The sequence below is a fragment of the Hypanus sabinus genome, chromosome 13 (assembly GCF_030144855.1).
Source record: "Hypanus sabinus isolate sHypSab1 chromosome 13, sHypSab1.hap1, whole genome shotgun sequence".
In the NCBI taxonomy this organism is placed as follows: Eukaryota; Metazoa; Chordata; class Chondrichthyes; order Myliobatiformes; family Dasyatidae; genus Hypanus; species Hypanus sabinus.
In genome coordinates, this window is record NC_082718.1 from 39822255 (window position 1) to 39848535 (window position 26281).

Sequence of the window (26281 nt, forward strand, 5' to 3'; positions counted from 1 at the left end):
CTCCTTCCAGCATGCTTCACAGTTGGGATGAGGTTTTGGTGTTGGTGTGCAGTGTCCTTCTTCCTCCAAACATAGCAAAGTGCATTTCTGCCAAAAAGGTTGACTTTTGTCTCATCTGTCCATAGAACATTATCCCAGAAGTGTTCTGGAACATTCAGGTGGTCTACAAACTTGAGATGTGCAGCAATTTTTTTTTTTGCAGAGCACTGGTTTCCTCCATGGTGTCCTTCCACAACCACCATTCTTGTTTAGTGATTTTCTTATCGTGGATACAAGAACAGAGACTTTAGCAAGTTCTAGAGATTCTGCAAGTCTATTGATGTTACCCTTGGGTTCTTTTCTACCTCCTTCAGCATTGCATGTGCTCTTGGTATAATCTTTGCAGGATGCCCACTCCTAGGGAAGAGTATCAACAGGACTGAATTTTCTCCATTTGTAAATAATTTCTCTTACAGTGGACTGCTGAACACTCAGGTCTTTGGAAATGCTTTGGTAACCTTTTCCAGCTTGTGCATCTTTACAATTCTTCTTCCAAGGTCCTCGGAAAGTTGTTTTGATGGAGGCAAGGTGCACATAAACAGATCTTTCTTGAGAGGAGCAGAATCTGTCAATAACCTGACTTTGTGTCTTTTTTTTTAAATAAGGCAGGTCACCTCTGCAACTCACACCTCCAATCCCATCTCACTGATTGGAATACCTGACTCCAAAAAGCTTCTGTAGATGGCATTACCGCAGAGTTTCACATATATTCTTGAACCTAGATGTGTTTGTTCAAATGGTGCATTCAGTATTGACGAGAAGTAGTACAACTGTTTGCGTGTTATTAGCTTAATCAGATTATGTGCCTCCATTATTGTGACTTAGATGAAGATCAGATCTCATTTTAAGAGCAATTAATGTAGAAAACCAGGTAATTGCAGAGGGTTCACATACTTTTTCTTCCAATTGTAGCCAAAATCAGCAGATTAACTGTAGCAAATTCTCCAAGTTGCCTGAGACAACCTACCAGCTGAATTTCCAGTAAAACTGCTTCACAGCGTACTTAAGAGAAATGATACAGTTTTGAAGGCAAAGGGTGGTCACACCAAATATTTATTTATTTAGCTTTGTTACTGTTTACTGCTCTTTATAGTATTTTTTGATACTTGGAAACATTTCATTATTTTTAAAGCATTTGTGCTTTACAGAGTAGTTTTATATGTGCTGAAGATGTTTGCACAGTATTCCATTTCCAAATGGTTCATTAATATTAGTTTATTGTATTGTGAAAGACAAATTGAGTCAGCCCCTGGACAAAGCAGAGGTGTGGATTATACAATCAGCAGAACTGCCTCGGCTTGCGAGCTATTTTCATTTTAAAATACTGCATTTATAAGGAAGTTGATGTAGTAAGAAAGTTAGACATTTGAAACTTTTTAAATGACTATGCAAATACATAAACAAGTACTTTGATGATGACTGCTTTGTATTCCATTTCCTAAGATCTACTTACATTTCCTTAATCATATTAAAGATAACCACAGTTATAAAAGGAAATTTGAAAATTGCACAATCGTTCTGTTTCTGTGTTAGTACCCAAAAGCCCAGCGCAAGAAACAAAAACATTAATTTGAAACTAAACAAATCAAACACTGGTTAGAAATACCAGCTCTTCGATTTGATATAGAATGCTTATTTGAATTAATTTTCCAATACACAGAAATCGGTATGTGCAGCAGGCAGTTTGATAGACCAGTGGTGCATGAGAAGGTAAAAAATCTACCGTCCTCCAGCTAACAGTGATACCGCATCTGGCTTGATTAACAAGGTTCAGTTTTTCCCTTCTATTATAGTGCATAAACTATCACAAGATAATCATGCAGATATCAAAATGTCAGCATGTTAAAACTAAATAGATTATCTCACAAATCAGTCGGGGGAGGGGAGAAAGGGGATTCAGTTAAGTTATTTTGCATTCCACACCATTCAAGCACCACTGGCTAATCATCTATTAATTCTCTCACCTTTTGCACAGAAGCTTGTTGAAAGAGAGGAATAAGAGGATTAGTTCTTGGAATATCAATGTGAATCTGTGGATATAGAAAGAAGATAGCAGCAGAGGCCAAATTATTATTGATGGCACAGCCATTGAAAAGAGGTTGTTAGCATTTAGCTGGGGCTCAAAGCAAAGGATTCTCAGCTGAACAGAGCAGTGCTATTTATTCAGGAATATTGAACAGCCTCAAGTCAAAATGCAAGGTTAACTTCTCCTCAAGTACATCCTGAAGCAAAAGTAACCATTTAACTATGAATAGAATTTTGTCCAAGCTTGCCATACTTGCAGTTAAGGATGAATCAATAATATTAACACTCAAAAACGATATAGCAGTTTTGCTATAATTTTACACTTGTTTTTAAAATAATCAAAAATAATGATGAAACAGTCTTGAGAATCATCCACCTTTCCCCATTTCTTATTTACAGCACATATCTAAACTTAGTTTATTAATTGCAAACTGAACATTAATTTTATCTCAAGTTTTAAAGTATATTTAGTAAATATTATAGTACGATAGGCAGATATATTCAGAATAAGCAGTGTTTGTGAGATCTTTATCAATAATCAGGACAATCTTGAATGTATTGAAATTAAAGCACTGGGCAAAATGCAAAGAAGCAGATCAGCACCCAGTAAAATTCTGCAGGATATTTTCAATGTTTCTGCTCTATTTTAAATGAAACACATCACAATGTGGTTTTCCTTCTCTTAGTTCTGGATTGGATAATTGCAAGCAAATAACTATGTAGAATGCAATTACTTTACTGGGCACTTGCTCTTCATCCAGATTTCCTATTTCCTTGTTTGGCAAAGATAGCTGAAAATTTCACATCAGTAACACATCTGGTCTGTAGTGGAGAGGACAGTATGTTGACTGGCTGCATCACAGCCTGCTATGGAAACACCACTGCCCTTGAACGGAAAATCTTACAAAAAAAGTCATGGTTATGGCCCAGTCCATCACAGGTAAAGCACTCCCTACCATTGAGCACATCTACATGAAATGTTGGCGTATGAAAGCAGCATTATCATCGGGGACCTCACCATCCAGGGCATGCTCCCTTCTTGTTGCTGCCTCAGACCTCACACCACCAGGTTCAGGAACAGTTACCATCCCTCAAACATCAGGCTCCTGAACCAAATGAAATAACTTTACTACCCCATCGCTGAAATGTTCCCACAACTAACTGCCTCACATTCAAGGAGTTTTCATCTCATGTTCTCAATATTTATTGCTTATTTATTTAATGTTTCTTCTTTTTTTATTTGCAGTTTGTTGTCTCCTGTACTCTGGTTGAGCAGTGTTTCATTGATTTTGTTATGGTTATTATTCTATAGATTTATTGAGCGGGCCCACAAAAAATGTATCTCAGGGTCAATGTATGTACTTTGACAATAAACTGACTTTGAAGCAGACAACACTTTTCCATAGAAGTTAAACTACAAGACACAAATAATATCTCAAACACAGTGTAAACTAGTGGTCACCAACCTCTCTAAGCCCAAGATCCCCTACCTCGACCTTAGTGAAAGGTAAGATCGGCCTACTAAATCGTTTAGTCACTCGCATGTGCACCAGGCAGAAAAGACCAGAAGTAGACAACCTGGAAGTTGACCCACAACCGGGAAGTAGAAATAATATATGTACACCAAGGGTAACCACCCTTTTTTGCACGCGGACCGGTTTAATACTGACAATATTCTTGCGGACCGGCCGACGGGGGGGGGGGTGTTAAACACAACGGAATACAGCGATACTCGAAGGGGGTTCCTTATGTCCAGTCTATTCCACAATTTAGTTTACGTGGTTCTCAGCACTTGCTTCTGTCCCACTTGCTTCTGTCCCATTTGCTCATTTTTTTTCCACTCAAAAAACTCAGTGGGTTTGTCTTTAAGTGCATGGTGCTTGGACTCAAGGTGCTAAAGCAGTTTTGAGTGCTTCATTGCCTCATTAAGACAGCCTCCGGGCACGAACTCCAGCTTCCCACCCACCCGCCGCCAGACACCTTAGCCAGGTGCAGCTGGTCATGGGTGGGGTGCAAGGACAAGGTCAGGGCCAGAGGTCCCCATGCCAGGGCCGCGGCGGGCGCAGTCTGGAGAGAGCGACCGAGTGAGAAGTGCAACAGGGAGTGGGCATGCCCCCCCTGTAGGATCTATCGGCCGACAAAAGTTTGTTTCAGTAGATCGCAGCGAGGTAGCTGCTCTGATACTTACGAAACCCTGAGTCCGAATTAGGTCATCTGCGAATATTTTAGCACTGGGTTCCCACTAACATTCGATGTGCTAAACAGATTTAGAGGCGGCACACATCGATCCATGCTCCAGGCCAGTAGCAACGGCACTTCCTGCCGGCCCTGCAAGGCGGCCGGTTACCTGAGGCCAACCAGTGATCCCTCGTGCGAAGGTATCACTGCATTTAGGTGACTGATGACCTCGCATGGGTAATGACCTCACGGGTATTCAACAGTGGGTGTGACAGGGAATGAGGAAAGGTGCAACTGACTCATATAATTTCATATCGCCAAATCATATCGTTTCCTCGCAGCCTGGTGGTTGGGGACCACTGAAGTACACTGTTTAGTGTGTAGCGGGGAGCTACACGCATGCGCACTGGGCAGAAAGGACGGAACTAAAACCCCGCAACCCAGAAACAATCTCTTAACATTATTTGTGTATTTATTTTTCTTTTTTTTTGGGATCTACTGGGAAAGTCTCAAAGATCGACCGGTTGGCGACCACTAGTGCAAACTCAGTTATAGATATACATTTGGAATTGATATAATGGCAGTAATTCTACCATGTTGGGCCTGGCCTAGACAGTTCAATTTCAATTCAAACAACTAAGACTGGGTCATTGACTGGTGGCACCTTGTGGCACTAACTTACTGGTGTGGCTTGTCAAAATACATGTACAGTTATGAAATTATATTTGAGTCAACTTAAGAAAGTAATTGGGACACAAATTAAAAGTGATAGCAAGAAACCTTTTGGGTCCATAAATAAAACAAGGGGACAGATTTCACCTTGTCCCCACCAACCATCCACTAGCCTCTGTATCCAGCATAACCTTATGTATAGATTCCTGTGTCAGTTTATGGACATGCAACCAATGTTTAAAAACTGTGTGTATTAATATTTAATGTTTTTTTAATTACTGTGATCTTCACCTCAATGTGGTTTTTCTTGTGCTGCATCAGATCCAGAGTTCTCCTTTAGGCATTAGACAATCTTGAATCATTTGCTGCTATTTCAAAAGTGATCTCACCACAAGGTGTATCTTACCCTCCCCTCAGTCCTGAAGAAGGGTCAAAGGCCCAAAATGTCAATGGTTTATTCTTTTCCATAAATGCTGGCTGACCTGCTGAGTTCCCCCAGCATTTTGTGTGTGCTCCCCCCACCTACTGTGGAAATCACTCACTCCACGACTTCCCTTGCCTGCTTGTCCCCGCCCACTAATTACCCTCCTCACACTTATCCATGCAGCCATATTAAATGCTACACCTGCCCTAATACTCATCCCTCACCATTGTTCAGGGCTCTAAATGAGTCAGCATTTCACATTGGTAAAACTCCAGTGCTCCTGAGGGACCTCCTCTACAACGACAAGGCACAGCTCAGATTACTGAAGGGAGGGGGGGGGGAATAGAAGGAGAGGAATTCATTTTGTTGAGCACCTTTACTTCAACCACAACAGCCAGGAACAATACCTCATACTCTCTGTAGTCTCTAACCTGACGGCATAAATTTTGACTTCTATATTTTCTCCTCTTTTTCCCCAACTGACCTTTTTCCGTATCCCTGTGGCCCCATTACTCCTCCTTCCCTTGCCCCATCTATCACCTTCCTCCCTCTGATTCCCCATCTCCTTCCCTTTTTTTTGCTTACTGTCCTCTATCAGATTCCTCCTTTTTCAGCTCTTTGCTTTCCCCACCTGTCACCTCCCAGCTTCTCCGATTACTTCCCATTACCCATCCCATCATCCAGCTTCTCCTTCACCTGGATTCACCCATCATCTCCTAGCTCATTCTTTCTCCCTCAACCCCACCTTTTTATCCTGGTTTCTTGTCTCCTTCCTTTCCAGTCCTAATTTAGGGTCTCTACCAGAAAAGTTGACTGTTCATTTTCCTCCCTAGATGCTGCCTGACCCACCAAATTACTTCAGCATCCTCCAGCCAGGGCCATTAAATGTATATCTCTATCCCTAAAGCCGAACCTTTTTTCACCACCACAAGGTGTGTTGGTTACAGAAAATGCAATCTCATACATAGTAGATCTTCCTGACGCCAACACAATCATACTCTTAAACAACCACCTCCCACATCAGCCCCAAAGTCCTCTAGCACAGCTGAAGATTACCCATCAGTTTCTACAAACTGACAGCCCCATCACCACATGGTTAACCATAACCATAAAATACACTCCATGTAAGTAAAAATTCTGCTTCCTCCCTTCCATGTAATGCAAAGGAAAGATGTTACCATTGTTTCTAACCAAACTTCAGTAAATACTTCATCCAAAGGGTGCAAAATAAGCATAATGGTATCAAAAAAAAATTCAAAATGACACCTAAAACCATCTGGGAAAATTCCTCTTCGAGCAAAACCAGAATTGTATTTTGATTCTGTTCATTAACACAATCAGCCATAAATAATTTTGTCTCTTGTCTCTTAACAGCCATATAGAAGTATAATCTTGAATTTAGCTTAAAACTGACACACTCGAGCATATTGATGCCAAAAAGTAGCAGTATGAGGTCCTTTGAAGAAGATCAAGGTAGAAAAAGTCTTAAGGGCCTGATGATCAAACTCAAGTTATTGAGACAGGTAAGAGAGATTGCTGGGCCTTGACAGAGATCTTTGTATTCTTTTTAGTCACAATGTCCCATAGCACTACAGAAAAGCTAATGTTATTCCTTCAGGGGGTGGGGGGGAAATACAGGAAATCGTAGACTAGAAAACTATAAAACAAGGGAAAATACTGAAGATTCTTGGAGACAGGATCTCCTCCCATCTGGAAAAGGTCTTATTAGGGATAGTCTACACTGCTTCATACAGGATAGATCACACCTTACAGACTCAACAGAGTTTTGAGTCGATAAGGAAGATATATGATGAAGGTAGGGAAGTGAATATTTTATTTTAGTAAAGCATTTAATAAGATCCCTAATGGTAGGTTGATCTGGAAAATGAAGGCACTTGAGACCCATGGTGACTTAGTAGGCTACATTCAAAATTGTCTTGGTCGAATATGACAGAAGGAAGTTGTTTCAGGATGTTATTCTGACCAGAGTTCTATGATCAGTGGTAGTCTACATGGGTCAGTTGTTAGGTTCTCTGTTGGATCCGATGCAGGTGGGTTGATTTGCAAGTTTGCAGACCAAATGGAAAATGACCAAGTTAAAGTTAGTGTTGGGGTTGTCAATGAATACAGCAAGATCACTTTTAAATATGGATAGTGAAATGGCAGACTGAGCTGATTTCAGGCAAAAGTAAGGTGATACATTTTGCAAGGTCAAATACAAGAGCAAAGTATATTGTAAACACCAGGATCCTCAGAAGTAATATAGAAATGGATCTTGTGGTGCATGTCCACAGCTCTCTGAAAGTAGCATCGTAAGTGGATTGGATGATAAAGCAGCAGACAGCATGCTTGACTTTATTGGTTGAGGTCACATTGCAGTTGTTTAAAACTTTGGTTAAGTCACACATGGAGTTTGTTCGTCTGTTCATTATGTGCCATTTCAGCTGATGTAGACGATCATAGTCTTCCATCTGACATGACCATGATTGTTCTTGACAAGTTTTCTACTGAAGTGAGTTCCCATTGCCTTCTTCTGGGTAGTGTCTTTGCAAAATAGGTGACCTTAGCCATTATCAATACTCTTCCGAGATTGTCTGCCTGATATCAGACGTGATATGCCCCAGCAGCTCTCACAACCATCCACCAAGCTTCCAAGACTTCATGTGACCCTAATTTAGGGGAGTGGGGGGGAGCCAAGTTCTACACCTTTTCCAAGGGTGACCTGCAGGTTAGTGAAGGGAAGGAGTGCCTCGCGCCTCCTTTGGTAGAGACATATCTGCTGCACCTGATGACCCTGTGATCTCTGTCTCAGAGGCCAATGTTAGACGGTCTTTAAAGAGAGTGAACCCTCGCAAGACAGAAGGTCCTGATGGAGTACCTGGTAAGGCTCTGAAAACTTGTGCCAACCAACTAGCGGAAGTATTCAAGGGCATTTTCAACCTCTCACTACAATGGGCAGAAGTTCCCAATTGCTTCAAAAAGGCAACAATTATACCTGTGCCGAAGAAGAATAACGTGGGCTGCCTTAATGACTATCGCCCGGTAGCACTCACATCGACAGTAATGATATGCTTTGAGAGACTGGTCATGACTAGACTGAATCCCAGCCTCAGTAAGGACCTGGACTCATTGCAATTTGCTTATCATCACAATAGGTCAACAGCAGATGCAATCTCCATGGTTCTCCACACGGCTTTAGACCACCTAGATGACACAAACACTTACATCAGGACGCTGTTCATCGACAATAGCTCAGCATTTAATACCATCACTCCCACAGTCCTGATTAAGAAGTTGCAGAACCTAGGCCTCTGTACCTCCTTCTGTAATTGGATCCATGACTTCCTAACCAGAAGACCACAGTCTGTGCGGATTGGTGATAACGTATCCTCCTCGCTGACAATCAACACTGGCGCACCTCAGGGGTGTGTGCTTAGCCCACTGCTCTACTCTCTGTATACACACGACTGTGTGGCTAGGCATAGCTCAAACACCATCTATAAATTTGCTGACAATACAACCATTGTTGGTAGAATCACAGGTGGTGACGAGAGGGTGTACAGGAGTGAGATATGCCAACTAGTGGAATGGTGCCACAGCAACAACCTGGCACTCAACATCAGTAAGACTAAAGAGTTGATTGTGGACTTTAGGGAGGGTAAGATGAAGCAACACATATCAATTCTCATAGAGGGATCAGAAGTGGAGAGAGTGAGCAGTTTCAAGTTCCTGGGTGTCAAGATCTCCGAGGATCTAACCTGGTCCCAACATATCAATGTAGTTATAAAGAAGGCAAGACAGCGGCTATACTTCATTAGAAGAGATTTGGCATGTCAACAAATACACTCAAAAACTTCTATATTTGTACCGTGGAGAGCATTCTGACAGGCTGCATCGCTGTCTGGTAGGGGGGTTGGGGGGGGGGGGGGGCTACTGCACAGGACTGAAAGAAGCTGCAGAAGGTTGTAAACCTAGTCAGCTCCATCTTGGGTACTAGCCTACAAAGTACCCAGGACATCTTTAGGAAGTGGTGTCTCAGAAAGGCAGTGTCTATTATTAAGGACCTCCAGCATCCAGGGCATGCCCTTTTCTCAATGTTACCATCAGGAAGGAAATACAGAAGCCTGAAGGCACACACTCAGCGATTCAGGAACAGCTTCTTCCCCCTGTCCATTTCCTAAATGGACATTGAAGCTTTGGACACTACCTCAGTTTTTTAATATACATTATTTCTGTTTTTGCACATTTTAAAAAATCTATTCAATATACGTAATTAATTTACTTGATTAGTTATTATGTTTTATTTTATGTATTTTTTCTTCTCTCTCTGCTAGATTATGTATTGCATTGAACTGCTGCTGCTAAGTTAACAAATTTCACATCACATGCCAGTGATAATAAACCTGATTAAGATTCTGATTCCTTCCACACTTGAAGTTTCTATGCATTTCAAGTCACTGTATTACAGGAAGGATACAGAGTTGCTAGAGAGAGTGCATGAAAGGTTCATAAGGATGTTGCCTAGTTTAGAGCTACATGGTGAGTTGGATTGTTTTCGCTCGTGCCTCAGAGGCCAAGGAATGACCTGATACACATACAATTATGAGAGGCAGAGGAAGGGTAAGTAGATCTTTTGCCCAGAGTATAACAATCAAATACAAGAGGACAGAGATTTAAGGTGAGAGATAAACTTCAAAGGAGATTTCTGAGGCAAGTCTTGGTTGGTTAAGATGCACAAAGAGTGGTAGATGCCTGAAATATGAAGGCAGATATGACTGCAATCTTGAGAAGGCATTTAGTCAAGTACATGTACAGTCAGGAAGGGTGTAGTGAGATATAGATATAAGCAAGCAATTGGGATTAATTTAAACTGATAACAGGATAGGCACAAACACTGTAGGCTGAAGAGCTTTTTACAGTGTTTATTTAACACAAAGGAACACTAAAGAAAATCAAAATAGAAAGTACACTTGGTATAATTGTACATTACTGCAACTTGGATTTGAGGGAATATTAACAATTGAAACTATCAATCAAGTTATGCCTAACTACAGAAATCCAAAATTATGATTGTGAAATGAAACTGAATTACATCTTTGACAACATGGAAGCTGCTGATTCGAAGTTACAATTCTTCTCAATAGATTTCCAGTACCATTGACAGGATTTTTCAAAGCCAACCTGGTTTATGATGGTAGAAGAATTGATGTAACTCTTCTGCCTGTCCTCTCACCCTTGGCCTAATCAATAGAGATGTTAGTAATAGGAGGGAGAAAATAATTAAAGACTTGCATACAATATCAATATGCTCATTCAGCCAAGCGTTAATATGCAGGCAAGAAGAAATTTAATGGATGACTCTCAAATCATATTTCATTATTACCTATATAAAAATGATGCAGATGTAGCAATCAGGTGATGCATTAAGGCAGAACAAACAGTGTTGTGCATTCTTGACATTCCTTAAATCATTGCAAGAATTTAGTATCACATTTGATCAAATGACAAACTGCAAGAACAAACTATATGGCCATTGATTAGAGTTATAGTTTCAGGAATGATTGAAGGAGAAATTAAAAGAAATTATTTTAATTCCAAAGATCTTACCTCTTGTACTTTTGGTTGCATTATTAAGCTCTCAGGTGTCATGCGGGGAATATCAATGGCAATCTGATTGTTTAAAGAAAATATATATATATATATTTTAGGAAACAAAGCTATTTAAAATAGATTCCATTTTCTGGACGAAAACTGCATAGTACACTCACAAACACAAGAAAGTCTGCAGATGCTGGAAATCCAAAGTTACACACATGAAATGTTGGAGGAACTCAGCAGGCCAGACAGCATCTATGGAAGAGACTAAGTAGTCAACATTTCATGCCTAGACCCTTCTTCAGGACTGGAAAGGTCCTCCCCACTCCCCCCACCTTCTTACTCTCACCTCTACCCTTCCTTTCCAGTCCTAAAGAAGGGTCAACTATTCACTCTTTTCCATAGATGCTGTTTGGTCTGTTGAGTTCCTCCAGCATTTTGTGCGTGTTGCATAATAAACTACAGTTAACAATGCAAATCTTCTCTATTGCCCAAGATCGGTAATCAGATTTCTCCAATTCTACTTCATTAGGATGGTGGTGAACACTGGTAGCTCTCTTTGAAACTCTTGAGTTGTAGCGTTCACTGAGCTTAGCAATTAGCTTTCATCACCAGCTGAGGTAACATCCTCAGTGCGCAGTTGTTGGTGTTTCTCTCTGGGAGTGTTTGCTTTTATATAGGACCTCTTTCACTTCCCTCTGTGCTAATTGGCTACTCCTTCAGTTAATCTTTGAATTCTACTGGCTCACATTTCTTTGGCTCTTCGGAGTTCTCAGAGAAGATCAATGAACCACTTACAACTGCGCATTGAGGATGTCACCTCAACCGGTGATGAAACATCTGCAAGCTAATTGCCAAGCTCAGCGAACACCGCAACATCAAATTCTGCTTCATGATGCTTTCTGGAAGGCTCACATATATTTCTGATATCCATCCAATCTCCGCAAAATACGTAGTCACGATGTTAACAAACTTACCTTACCTTCTGCTGACTATCCCAACCCATACTAAAACTCAACTACCATCACTCTCAATCCATCCAGGTTTCCTGCACTGGAAAGCATGCTTCAAGGGCATGGCAAACCTCTCAAAACTGAAAGTTATGACTGCACCATAGATTGCACATTACTCTAAGAAATGTAATAAAAATGCATCAATTTAAACATAAATAATAATAAATACCTGTCTGTATGTGTCTTGATGATGCTCATCATTTCTGGAATCATAATACTGTTCAACAAAAGCAAAATATTCTGCCCGTTTCCTTTGTAGTGTACTTTCTCTTCTCTCCACATTTGCAGGCAAGTAGCCCTAAAAAACAACACAGTAAATTAATTGTGATCCATGCATGTTGCACAACCTTAACATTTTCCACAACGCAAATTAAATTGTGCACATTTGGAAGTGATAAAATATAGAATAAATTCACTATTTTCCAAGAAAAAGATTACAAAATATCCATCAAGAAAGAAACAGATCAGGATTTGCCTCCAACTATATAAAAAGTTTACAGCCAGACAGTTGAAATACTAACACTAAACACAAACACTAGAAATACCAACAGTTCTGTGCACAAAACACCACAGCTACACACAAGTTCAAGGAGTCCTGGAAAGAAGTGCAAATTTACACAGATTTTCAGCACTTGCATTAGAAAAACACCGCCCACTGAACCTGCACAAGATTTGTCAAGTCTAACAAATGCATTCATTTGAACGAAGACTGAACATGCCAAGCAGGCATATATGTCTGACATCTGCATAATCTCTGTAAAATGTGTAGTCATGATGTTAACAAACTTACCTTACCTTCTGCAAAGTGTGCAATGCCAATACTAACGTGAAATTCATCGAAGGGTGCAAAGTTGTTCAAATTATTGATTAACGATGAAACCCATGACACAAGTTAGTTAAAAATCTTAATTACTAACCAACAACTTTTCTGGCATTGATATGAACACAAAAACATTTGAAACAGCAGAAGTTGCACCCACACAGGTTTTTGCATGCATGCAGAATAATAAAGTTCAAGTTCATTGTCATTTAACTATATACATGTATTCCACGGTACAAATCACAGTAGTACACATAACACATGTAACACAGGCAAGTAATAATTAAATCTAAAAATAAATGAATTACACATAGACAAATGAAGTGTATAAATAAAATATTGTAGGGTATAGTACAAATTATCCGGTGACACTTCGAATGCAACGTGGCAGAGAGTTCATAAGTCTAATGGTCTGAGGTAAGAACTGGTTTCCTACCCTGTCTGTTCTTGTCATTCTGCATCACAGTCTCGGTCTGATGGTAGAATATCAAAGAGGATGCTAGATGGTTGAGTGCAAGCCCTGCATACACAGTGCTCGTGACAGATGTCCCCCATGGATGGCAGAGAGACCCCCATGATCCTCTCAGCTGTTCTCACAGTCCTTTGTAGCGACTTCCAGTCTGATGCCCTGTTGCTCCCATACCAAATGCAGATGTAGCTTATCAGAATGTTCCTAATATTCAAATCCCCTCACAAAAGGGGTCGGCCACTTGGCCCCTTGCACCTGTCCTACTATTCAATAAGATTATAGTTTATTTTTTATCTTAGCACTATTTCCTCCAAACCCCGTATCTCTTGAAAATCTCAGCAAAGTACTCAGTAATTCTGCATCACTGATGTAGAGGCAGCCACATTAAGAATACTGAATAGAACAGACGGTTTTAGAGATGCATGTGAATCTTTGCCTCATCTGAAAGGGACGTTTCGATCCGTGGTGAGGGAGAAGGTCAGGAAAAGTATTATGGAAAAGTCCCGGGGGGGGGGGGGGTGTGCATGATGAGGATGAGCAAAACAGAGCGCCACAAAGTGTGTGGTCCCTACAAAAAGCAGACGTGGATGGAAAGGGGAAGATATAACAGATGACGGGGATAACATTACAGCTGGCAGAAATAGTGAAAATGATGTGCTGGATACAGAGAATGACTAGTTGAAAGGCAAGGGACGGGGATGCAGGAAAATAAGAAGTGTGGGAAATGGAAATGCAAGCAATTTCCACCTTGAATGGAAGCAGCCACTGAACCAGAATTGCCCCATCTCCATCTTTTATTTTCTCTAATTTCTCACAAGGTTATCCAAATGTGCACTACATTCCACTAATGCAATTGCTTTTCATTCAAGTCCTGAATAAGTAATCCTTTGCTTTAAGGCTGCTTAAAGCCAGAAATCAAAGCCTGGTCAAGTAAAACATCAGTCCTGTATCTACCGTATCAAGTGCTGTAAGAATTCAACAAGTTACAATATGACCATCTGTCATTCTTCCAATCAAACGGGATACAACCCTTTCATACTTAAGTTCTCAAATGACAAAGCAGCTGTCCCAGAAATCAATCTGTCGAACCTTCTTTGCTGAACTCTCTCAATTACAAGTCTAATATTCCTTGGACAGGAAGACCTTACAGAATTTTTTTTTAATGGAGTTACTCAGAAGATAAAAGACCATAAACCTGAGAAGGTTAACTTCACAGATACTGCAGAACCTTTGAATACCTCTAGCAAACTGTTCTAATTTCCATTTCACAGTTTCTGCTGTTTTTAAACTTTTCAACATGTCACACATTCTCAACTGAGTTCCATAACAAAGGAGCAAAATGCACTCAGATCATCTGACAATAAATACTCCTGATTGATGTGCCTTAATGACTTTAAGATATTTATACACGGCCACTCAAGACCCTCTGAACACAAAGCCCTTTTAACAACTTGCTGTTCAATACCAGGATTTAAGATTGTTTAATGTCACTTCTGAAACACTAGTGTAACGGAACAAAATAAATGTTATTCCAGATCTGATGCAGCACAAAGAAAAACACTAAAGATAAAGAACACAATAACAATAATTTTTAAAAATACACAATAAATATAAACACACAAGATAGTTTATACATGGAGATTGATTGCATGTCCGTAAAATGTGATGAGAGGCTGTACACAAGAGGAGTGACTGGAAAAATAAAGTAGTGGAGGAATTAGTGGGCGGAGGTGTTGATCAATCCTACAGCTTGGGGAAAATAACTGTTTTTCAATATGGTGCCCCTTGCGTGGATGCTATGTCGCCTCCTCCCTAATGGAAGAGGAACGGTCTTAGTCTTTACTTTTTTCAACCAATGTGGATGACTTTGCCACTGCATCCTAATTCCCTTGATGTTCAATGACCTAAATCAGATATCTGCATATAGTCCCTTAGAATAGAAGGTAACTTGCTTCCACACTAGTTCTATGCCTTCAGCAGTGGGTGATACACAAGGTGGCACACTCCTATTGCTGCACACTGGCCACTGTGTCTTCTTTGTGCATGGACTCCAAGCTCCTTTCAGCCAAAGCGTGGTGAATTTGTGGAATTTGTTGCCACATGCAGATGTGGAGGCCAGGGCATTGGGTGTATTTAACACAGAGATTGATAGATTCTTGATTGGATCAAAGGTTACGGGGAGAAGGCTGGGAACTGTTGAGGAGGAGACTTTTTTAAAAAAGGATCAGCCATGACTGAATGGCAGAACAGACTCAATGGCCTAATTCTGCTCCTATGCCTTATGGTCAATCCCCAAAGTTCCTTCTCCATTTTGACTGATCCTAAGCAAGGGACTCACTGGAGTTATCAAGGAGGCTTTGAGAAAGTTCCTGCATCTTTTCCTCTATCCTCTTCATAACCTGCTCCCATGACAGAGCTCATGACAGAGCATCCTGAACATACTCCATGACTGAATATCCACACCCATCGGCAGCTTATTGAAAGTGTAAAGTCCACTGCATAAAGAAATGACATCTCAGCTCAATTCTCAAGAGCCAAGCCCTCATCCTGGCACTATTCCAGTTCTCAAACCAATAGATTTTAAATGATTAGAGTTTTAACTTCGTGTTTTTTTAAAATTCCATTTTCTAAGCAAACAGTAGTTATTACTGCTTTAGTTAGGTGACTCCATTGTTAGTCCTACCACACAATCTTGCCATTCTTCACACAATATCTGTGCAAACTTTATGCAATTTAAAAACGTAGCCTTACTGAAATATTTTTCATATTATTACCCTTTCAATGACGTACATTTCATTACTATTTTAAAACATTATTCACTCAACTAAAATTGTTACCTCTACTACATGAGCATTTTAATAAAATTATTACCATATATAGCAATTCATTGAACACAAGAAAAAGACTGTTCTCTGACAGATTCTCTCTTGGCTCATCTCTAATACCACTCAAAAGTATTCTGTACATTTTCCTTATTTTATTATTGTGATCAATACATTACATTCCATTTAAAAAGGACTACTCTTCTCTATTTCCATCATTTTGAAGTGAAGAACTGCTTTATTGTGTTTAAGGTTCTTCTCCAGAACCTAAATTTGTGAAACTCTTCAATTTTGTTACAAAATCTTGAGATTCAATTTCCAAGCCTAGCTAAACATCCTTAACATCTCATCTTTATGACATATTTTGTACTTTCATGACTTCAGTTTATCAAAAAATCATCAACTTTTCTGCAAGTATCACATATTCAGAAGTGAGGTTAAAGATTGTTGCATGATGAGTTTAGAATTTTGCTGGTGAGTTACAAGGGCAGAGGATAATTTAAAGTAATCCACCTGCACCTCTATCACACATTTTAAACATACCTAAAAACGTTTCCACTTATTTTCTAGTTTAACTAAACTGTATGAGCAAACAGCAGATACGTTCAACAGTATCCAGACTTTCTTCGGCAGGTGAAACCTGCTTCAATAGCAAAATCGGATCAAATTTAAAAGGGCCGCAAAGAAAACATGAGTTTGCAATGTATTTAAAGAAATCAAAAGTGAACCATCTGTTCTCCAGATAATCCTCCTCTCCTAGAGGTTAGACAAACTTGGACTGTTTACACTGGAGTGAAGGCCGGGTGGGGGTAGGAACCAGAGTTCAGTGGTCACAAAAGAGACACATAGATTGGGTAGATAGAATCTTTTTCACAGAATAAATGTTGAACACTTGTGGGCATTGCTTTCGGTTTAGAAACTGCTCCTGAATCATTGAGTATGTGTTTTCAGACTTCTGTACTTCCTTCCTAATGGTAGAAACGGGAACAAGGCATGACCTGAGTGTTGTGTGTCCTTAATGATGGATGCTGCCCTTTTGAGGCATTGCTCAGTGAAGATGTCCTGGATCCTTTGAAGACTAACACCAGTGATGGAGCTGACTAAGTTTACAACTTTCTGCAGCTTAATTCTATCCTTTTTGGGGGTTTTTAAGCATATAAACAGAGTTGGTAGGTTCTTGAAATGTGCTGCCAGGAGTGGTAGTGGAAGCAGATACAAAGGTGGCATTCATTGTGCTTTCAGATTGGCTGAAATGAGGAAAATGGGTTATGTGCACAAGGGACGAGTTTACCTTGTCATTTTGGGTCAAACGGCATGTTCCTGTGCTGCAAGGTTCTCTAAAAGCTATCATTCTTCAGCGAGATGAAAATGGCCATAATTTGAGAGTTTCCATCATCATTATTCACAAAAAAGGTCCTAGAAACAAAGGCATTTTGCCTACATTCAAGGTCCACACAATTGCTTCCTAAGCCAGCAACAAAAGAACTAACCTTTACATCTGCCAGAATCAAACCAGGATAAAACAGGAATGTACAAAATATGCAGTAACATGTCAAAAATACATCATATTTGATCAATAAGCCAAGGTGGATTTTTTAAAATAAAAACATAGCATACCAAATTGTTAGAATGCTTGTTAAGATATTCAAAGATGTATATCAGCACTAGGGCATTTCATAATCATAACTTTTTTTCCAAAAAGTGGTTGGTGGAGGGGAAAAGAGAAAATGATATGGCATCCAAATATACAGAATGCAACAAAGAAACTGTGTCCTTCAGAAGAAATGTTATCAACTGCATCAAGCAAACAGTTAATATTAATAGTTATTAAGACATAGATATACTGCAGCAGCAGAAGTAGGCCATTTGGCCCATGGAATCTGCTCTGCCATTTCATCATGACGGATCCAGTTCCCCCTCATCCCCATTGTCCTGCCTTCTCCCTGTAACCTTTTACAAATCAAGAACCTATCAAATTCCACTTTAAAAACACCCAATGACCTGGCCTCCATAGCCGCCTGTAGTAACGAATTCCACAGATTCACCTTCCTCCGGGTAAAGAAATTCTTCCAACTTTCCATTCTAAATGGATGCCCCTCTATTCTAAAGTTGTGCCCTCTGGTCCTTTGCTATCCCCAGCCATAGGAAACATACTCTCCACGTCAGCTTTTCAACATTCCATAGGTTTCAATGAGATCCACCCTCATTTTCCTAAATTCCTGTGAGTACAGGCCCAGAGCCATCAAATGCTCCTCATAATGATAACTCTTTTATTCCCAGAACCATTCTTGTGAACCTCCTCTGAACCCACATGTCAGCACATCCTTTCTTAGTTAAGAGGCCCAAAACTGCTCACACTTCTCAAAGTGCAGTCTGACCAAAGCCTTATAAAGCCTCAAGCCTCAGCATGACATCCTTGCTCTCAGAAAACAAATGCTCATATTTCACCACCAACTCAACCTGCAAGTTAATCTTCAGGGAATCCTGCATGAGGTCTCCGAAGACCCTTTGCACCTCGGATTTTTGAATTTACTCCCTGTTTAGAAAATAGACTATGTTATTATTCCTTCTGCCAAAGTATATGACCATACACTTCCCAACACTATTCCATCTGCCATTTTTTTTAAACATTTTTCTGTTTAAGTCCTTCTGCAGTCTCCCTGCTTTGTCAACACTACCTACCCCTCCACCTATCATATCACGTGCAAAACTAGCCATAAAGCCATCAATTCTGTCATCCAAATCATTATCAGACAACATAAAAAGCGGTCCCAGAACTGACTCATGACAATCAGAATTGGCTCCCTTTATACCACACTTTACATCCAACCAATCAATTAATGTTCTATCCAACTAAGCTAGTATCTTTCCTGTAATACTATGAGCTCTTATCTTGCTAAGCAGCCTCATGTGCTGCACCTTGTCACAGGCCCTCTGAAAATCCAAGTTCACAACATCCACTGATTCTCCTTTGTCTATCCAGCTTGTTATTTCCTCAAAGAATTCCCAACAGATTTGCAGGGCAAGGTTTCCTCTAAAGGAAACCATGCTGACTTTGGCCTTTTTTTGATCTTATGCCTCCCAATACCCCAAAACCTTATCCTTTATAATGGACTCCAGCATCTTCCCAACCACTGAAGTCAGGCTAACTGGCCTATAATTTACCTTCTTCTGCCTCCATCCCTTCTTAAAAGAGTGGAGTGATATTACAATCTTCCAGTCCTCCAGAACTTTGCCAGAATCTTGAAAGGTCATTACTAATGCCTCCACAAATTAGAACCCTAGGGTACAGTTCATATGATCCAGGTGACATATCGACCTTCAGAACTTTCAGCTTCCCAAGCATCTTTTCCCTAGTCAAAGCAACTGCACTCACTTCTGCCCTGACACTCTCAAACTTCCAACACACTGCTCAGGTCTTACACAGTGAAGACTGATGCAAAATACTTTCAGTTTGCCTGCCAATTCCTTGTCATCGTCCCCCCATTACTACATCTCCAGGGTAATTTTTCAACTGTCCAATATCCACTTTCACCTTTCTTTTACTCTTTTTATATCTGAAGGTTCTTTTGGTATTCTTTTTGATATCAAAGGTAATTATTTTTAATTAGTTTATTTCAATTTCAAAATGTGAACAACTTTTCCTTAGAATCAAGTTTCCAAGTGTTAAAACCAATTCAGATGCAAGAGCCACACATGTATTTTCTGTCTGTACTGTATTTTACATTGCATGCTTTGTGGGTTACAGTAATTTGTCACATCGTTTGGGATGTACCTAAGCAAATGAGTATATTACGCATTCACACTTTGTCCTAGTTAGTTTAGTTAGAGGCAGCCAGGGACGTAGTTGATATTTTCTGTTGACCGCTAATTTGAACGCTAATTACTCTTATTCTGCTTACTTCATTATTTTGTGAATTTAGATTGTTCGTCTGTGCTGGTTTCGTAATGAAGGATCGAACATAATTTTTGCTAAATTGGAACTCAGTTATTTGGAAGCATGTCATACAGTATCGAGTTCCTCACTCTGTAGAAGCAGTTTTGATTTCAAGTAACTGCTACAAAGGGATAAAAGCAAGACTATCATAATCACATTTAACTCAGCTGCTGATTATTTTAAAAGACCAAAGTAGATAAAGTTAACTATTCCACTTAGTGTCTTTTAGGATTAAACACAGTTTATCAACATGCTATCTTTCCTTTGATAATGCCAACATCTCTAAATGACGACACCCAGAACCAGCCTACTTTCTGTTTCACTGCTCCCAAACACCTAACCAACAAGGTGCTTCTTAATTACTGCATCGAAATTCACAGCTGTGCCTATGTAAATTGCAGTACATCATGATGTATTAATAGAATTCATCATTTAAATGACCCTGGCTGGAAACTTGAAGAGGCAATGCACATAGAATATCCATCTATCATATTCTTCTTGCCAGAGATTTAAAATGGCCATCTTGAAGGTGCCTTTTAAAGGTGTTGACAGTAATTTCACAACTATTCATAACAAACTTTTAAAACTGGAATCAAAGGCAGTACAGCTTCAAATTCCATTCAGAAACTAAAAGGCGGCATTAATATTTGTCAGGAGCTTACAACTAATATTGTTTCGTATTGAGAACACTTAACATATTAACCATATAAGCATATAACAATCACAGCACGGAAACAAGCCATCTCGGCCCTCCTAGTCCGTGCCGAACTCTTAATCCCACCTAGTCCCACCTACCCGCACTCAGCCCATAACCCTCCACTCCTTTCCTGTCCATATACCTATCCAATTTTACCTTAAATGACACAACTGAACTGGCCTCTACTACTTCTACAGGAAGCTCATTCCACACAGCTATCACTCTTTGAGTAAAGAAATACCCCCTCGTGTTTCCCTTAAACTTCTGCCCCCTAACTCTCAAATCATGTCCTCTAGTTTGAATCTCCCCTACTCTCAATGGAAACAGCCTATTCACGTCAACTCTATCTATCCCTCTCAAAATTTTAAATACCTCGATCAAATCCCCCCTCAACCTTCTACGCTCCAGTGAATAGAGACCTAACTTGTTCAACCTTTCTCTGTAACTTAAGTGCTGAAACCCAGGTAACATCCTAGTAAACTTAAGTGCTGAAACCCAGGTAACGTCCTAGTATTGATAGAAAAACTTACAAGTTTGTATATATCCAGATAACTGAATTACATTTACAAATATTCTCCCAAATATAAAGAAATTTGTTTTTTAAAAATCACTTTCAGAAGTTTAGGTATACGATGGTTCAAATCCTATAGCATTAATCCTGAGACACAAGTACAAATCTTAACACTGCAGTTAATTATTTTGAGCTTGGCTATATGAACAGATCCAGCAATTGCAACCCTGAAATGCAGTGGATCATTGCAGAAATCCATCTGATTCACTAATGCCATCTCTGTAAAATGAAATTGATGACTTCAGAGCAAGACTGCAGTACTAGGACTGTTACCAGAGACAGTTATGTATTCTGCTTCACAGAGACATGGCTCACCTCTTCAGCTCCGGACTCAGTGCTCCAGCCTGAGGACTTGTTCATCCACCATGAAGAGCAGACAGCAGCATCGGGTGCAGGCAGACGCAGCAACATTTCTTTTAGGATTAACTCATGGTGCACAGATGTGGCAGCTCTTTTCCAGTCCTGCTCTCTCAATCAGGAACAGCCAGTTAAGTGCCATCCATTCTATTTGCCAAGGCTGTACCATACCATCACCCTGACAGCGGTCCACATTCTGCCCCTGACAGACATCAAGCTAGAGAAGCTGAGCACAGTGATCAGCAATCAAGAGACAGCACACCCTGACGGCTCCCGGTCATTGCAGGGAAAATCAACCAGCACACCACTGTGAAACCCGAGGAATAACACACTCGATGGTGGTTACGCCACCATCAAGAATGCTTATCACACCATCCTACACATGCACTTGGTCAAATCCAATCATAAGACTGTACTTCTACTCCTGATACACAGGTAGAGACCGAGGACCACAGAACTAGTGGTGAGGACAGCAACAATAAGCTCAAGGGAGGCAGAAGTGTGTTTACAGAACCCCTTTGAAGTCCTGACTATATTCAGAAATTCATCTTCAGATTTGAATGATTGTGTCACAGCCGTCATCGATTGCATCAAGACCAGCGTAGAGGTATGTGTTCCTTCAAAAATGTACCAAGTCCTACAAAAGCAAAAGCCTTGGATGAACTGGATTTTCTGTATGCTTAGGGCTAAATCTGTGACATTCAAGAATAGCGATCCAGAACCCAACAGCAAGTCTAGATACGATCTACAGAAGCCATTGAGAGAGTGAAAAAGCAATTCCTTGTGACATTAGAGACACGATCAGATGTGGTGGGGTTTACATACCATTACTGTCAAACTTAACAACATAAATGGCTGTGATGCTTCACTGCCCAATGAGCTCAACACCTTTTATTCAGATTCAAATTCAGTTTATTGTCACTTAGAAACCACAAATGCAATGCAGTTAAAAATTGAGACAACGCTCCTCCAGAATATTATCACAAAAACGCATGACAAAACAGACTACACCAGAAAATCCACATAATGTTTGGCAATCCCCAATCCAGTGTACACTTTGATAGGGAGAATAATGCTACACCTATGCAAATCCCCACAACATCTGGTGACCCAGAGGCTGACATCAAGAGGGTGAACCCTCATGAAGCGCCAGGTCTCAATGGGATACCACATATGGCACTGAAACCCTGTGCTGACTAACTTGAATGTCCAAGGACAACTTCAAACTCTCACTGCTGCAGAGGATCACACCTGTTTCAAAAAGGCACTAATCATACCGGTATGCAAGAAAAGCAGGGTGGGCTGCCCCTGACTCAGAAAAACTCTCATCTACTGTGATGAAGTTCTTTGTGAGATTGGTCATGGCTAGAATTAACTTCTGCTTGAGCGTGGACCTTTATCCACAACAGGTCTACTGGTGGACACAATCTCATTGTCTCTCTACTCTGCTTTGGAAAATATGGACAACAAAACAAACATTCGGCTGCTGTTTATCAATTACAGATCAATATTCAGTGGCATCACTCTCTTAGTACTAAACAACAAGCTTCAAAACTTGGACCTCCATAGCTCCCTCTATAACTGGATCCTTGACGTCCTCTTCAGAGGACCAGTCAGTGTAGATCAGTAATAATATCTCAATGACAATCCAAACAGGTGTACCTCAAGGATCAGTGCTCAGCTCACCACTCTACTCTCTCTACACTCGTGTGGCTGTGCTTGCCATTTATAAATTCACTAATGATGCCACTGCTGTTGGCAGAATCTCTGATGGTAACAAGATATCATTCAAAGTGAGACAAATAATCTGAATGAGTGATACTACAAGAACAAACTCACACTCAATGTCAGCAAGACCAAGGTGGTGATTGTGCACTTCAAAAAGGGGAAGCTCAAAGAATATGCATCAGATCTCACTTAGGAGTCAGTAGTGGAAAGAATGAGTAGCTTCACCTTAGCAGATGTCAACAGCTTAGACAACCTAACAGCATCTATTAAGGGGAATGGGTCTTGGCCTGAAATTTTCTTTTCTACAGATGCTGCCCAACTCGCTGAGTTCCTCCAGCATTTTGTAGGTGTTGCTCAAGAATGCCAGCATCGACAGAATCTTTTATGTCTCAGAGGACATAACACATCGATACAATCAAGATGGCGCGCCAGCAGCTAGACCACTGGGATATCTGGTTTGTCACCAAAGATTCCTGCAAATTTCTACACATGATACAGTGGAGAGCATTTTGATTGGTTGCATCACTGCCTGGTACAGAGGTTCCAATGTGCTGGATCAAAAGAGACTGCAGATAGTGTAAACTCAGCCAGTTTTATCGAGGACATCTTCAAGGGGTAGTTCCTCAAGAAGACAGAATCCACTAGTAAGAATTTACCATCCAAGTAATACCCTCTTCTTGTTACCAACACTGGGGAGGAGGTACAGGTGCCAGAAATCCAACACTCAACAATTTTAGGAACTACTTCTCTGCCATCAAATTTCTGAGCATTGCATAAACACTACCTCATTATTCCTCTTCTGCAATATTTGGTTTTGGTAACTTACCCTTATGTTTATGTTATACTGCTGCTGCAAAACACATTTTAAAACATATGACATTGATAATAAACCTGATTCTGATTCCGTTTCTGATAAACCTGATTCTGATTAGGGTCTGACTCAGCCTAGCCAATTGTTCTGGAACCATGAATTTAATCTGAAAGGTCTTAATTGCAAATGCAATTGGGAATGTACACTACAATACCAAAGGCATCAACATTTTATGAACTTCATAAAAAGTTGCAATTCATTCAATACCTAACATCAAATAGCACCATCCAAGCTTAACAACTCAACTTAATTCAGATAGATAAACTGAGTACAATGGGTTCTTTATATCTTTGCAAAGATAAAGAATACCATTGAGTCAAGGAATGAGTTAAGCACAAAGATTCTGGTAGTTGATTGGGGAAGGGAATGATCAAAAGCACAGAAAATAATAAACTGCAGATCCTAGAGCATAAAAATGAAGGACATCCAGAGAAAATCATAGCTTTAACAGCTCGTCAGATCAGAGCATGTTAAAAGACATTTAGGTAGCACTGGAAATGTGCTTTCTTTCCTCCAGACTAACATTTATTTTGACTGTATAAGCTGTTTTTCATTTTCATGTTTCAGCTCAAAGCACTCACGATGACTGCTGAATGAATCAACATTGGCAGAAATTTGTTTTGCATCATCCTATTTACAGCCTACATTGAGAGAGAGATTGATCATATTAAATTGATAGTTATCTCATCTTACAACTTACTAAGGCCATTGTAATGTACATCAGCTGGTAAAATTCATACAACAATTACTCCTATTATTAAAGTGCTCATCTAAACAATCAGATTACAGACAAATCTGGCTGTCTTTATGTATCATTTGCAAAAGTTCGAAGTATATTTATATCAAATTATACAACCCTTAAGATTCATCTCCTTACAGGCAGCCACAAAACAAGAAAACCGAAACAACCCAAAAGAAAACTAACAAACACCCAATGTTTTTTTCCGTGTGCCATACTCTGCCAGAGCCTCAGCGACCACTTATTTTTTTCAAGTGGTTGTCTTGGAGGAAAGCTTCTGTGAGTGGTTCCCCAAGTCCTTCTCACAGTGCAGTGTTTTTTTTTACAAGGCCGAGTCGCGAGCTCGACACTAAACCTGGCATGGATGGAAAGCGTGTCTGGGATCGGCCCGACTGGATTCGAACTCCGAAACCTTCACTCTGGAGTCCGGCGCTAATGGCACTGCGCCACCAGCCGGCCACACCCAATGTGCTGAGACAAAAAAATATGCAAATCATGCAAACAGAAAAAAAGGTAAGCAACAGCATTCAGAACTAAAGTGAGTCTATTGACATGAGGCCCAGAGTAGATGAAGCACGCCTCAGTTCATTACACAGTGGGGCAAACCTCCATGAAGCTCAGAGCAGACCTCAGCCTCAGCACTGCGGAGAGCAGAGTAAACATTGCCAAGCAGCAATTAGAAATGGCTCGATCCTCACCTCCAGCCGCCAACACCCAACTTTTTTAATCCATCCAGGCCAGTTACTCCTTACTTCTTACTTCTTTTCTAAAAGGTCGCGCCTCAGTTTTGAGGCTCTACCCTCTCATCTGGATACCCCCACCAGAGGAAACATCCTCTCCACATCCACCTTATCTAGTCCTTTCGACATTTGGTAGGTTTCAATGAAATCCCCCCCCCCCACACATTCTTCTAAATTCCAGTGAGTATAGACCCAAAGCTGCCAAACCTCCTCGTATTTCAACCCCATCATTCCAAGAATCATCCTCATGAAGCTCCAATAACAATACATCCTTTCTGAGATAAGGGGCCCAAAATTGTTGACAATACTTTGATGGAGGAGAGATAAGATGAAGGGGCAAAATGTTACTACTCCTTTAGCTGCAGAGTTCAGCGGAAGTTTGAACAAAGAATCACAGAGTGGTCACTGTAGAAAACAGAAATGGGTGGAGGAAGATGTGGTAGATCGCAAGATCACCTTGTAGTTGATGGGAATGTCAAAGAAAGATGTGCTTGACTTGGAGGCAGGTGAAGCAAAAGGCAAGAACCAACACACCTCAATCCATAGATATCAATAATAATAATGTAGAAAATAAAGGATTAGCA

The 26281-nt window shown here is 40.3% G+C and overlaps 1 protein-coding gene across 3 annotated transcripts in view; it reads right to left on the minus strand.

The window, feature by feature from the left end:
- Window positions 1–26281, minus strand: part of tbc1d22a (TBC1 domain family, member 22a) — a 281299-nt gene that overhangs the window by 199914 nt on the left and 55104 nt on the right. For 2 of the 3 annotated variants that reach the window (XM_059987463.1, XM_059987461.1), the window contains exons 6-8: window positions 12116–12244; window positions 10946–11008; window positions 2004–2069 (exon numbers count right to left, since the gene is read on the minus strand). In XM_059987463.1, coding sequence (XP_059843446.1) covers window positions 2004–2069; window positions 10946–11008; window positions 12116–12244 — 258 coding nt within the window. The remainder of the gene's footprint in view (window positions 1–2003; window positions 2070–10945; window positions 11009–12115; window positions 12245–26281) is intronic. The other variant, XM_059987462.1, reaches the window with a different exon arrangement.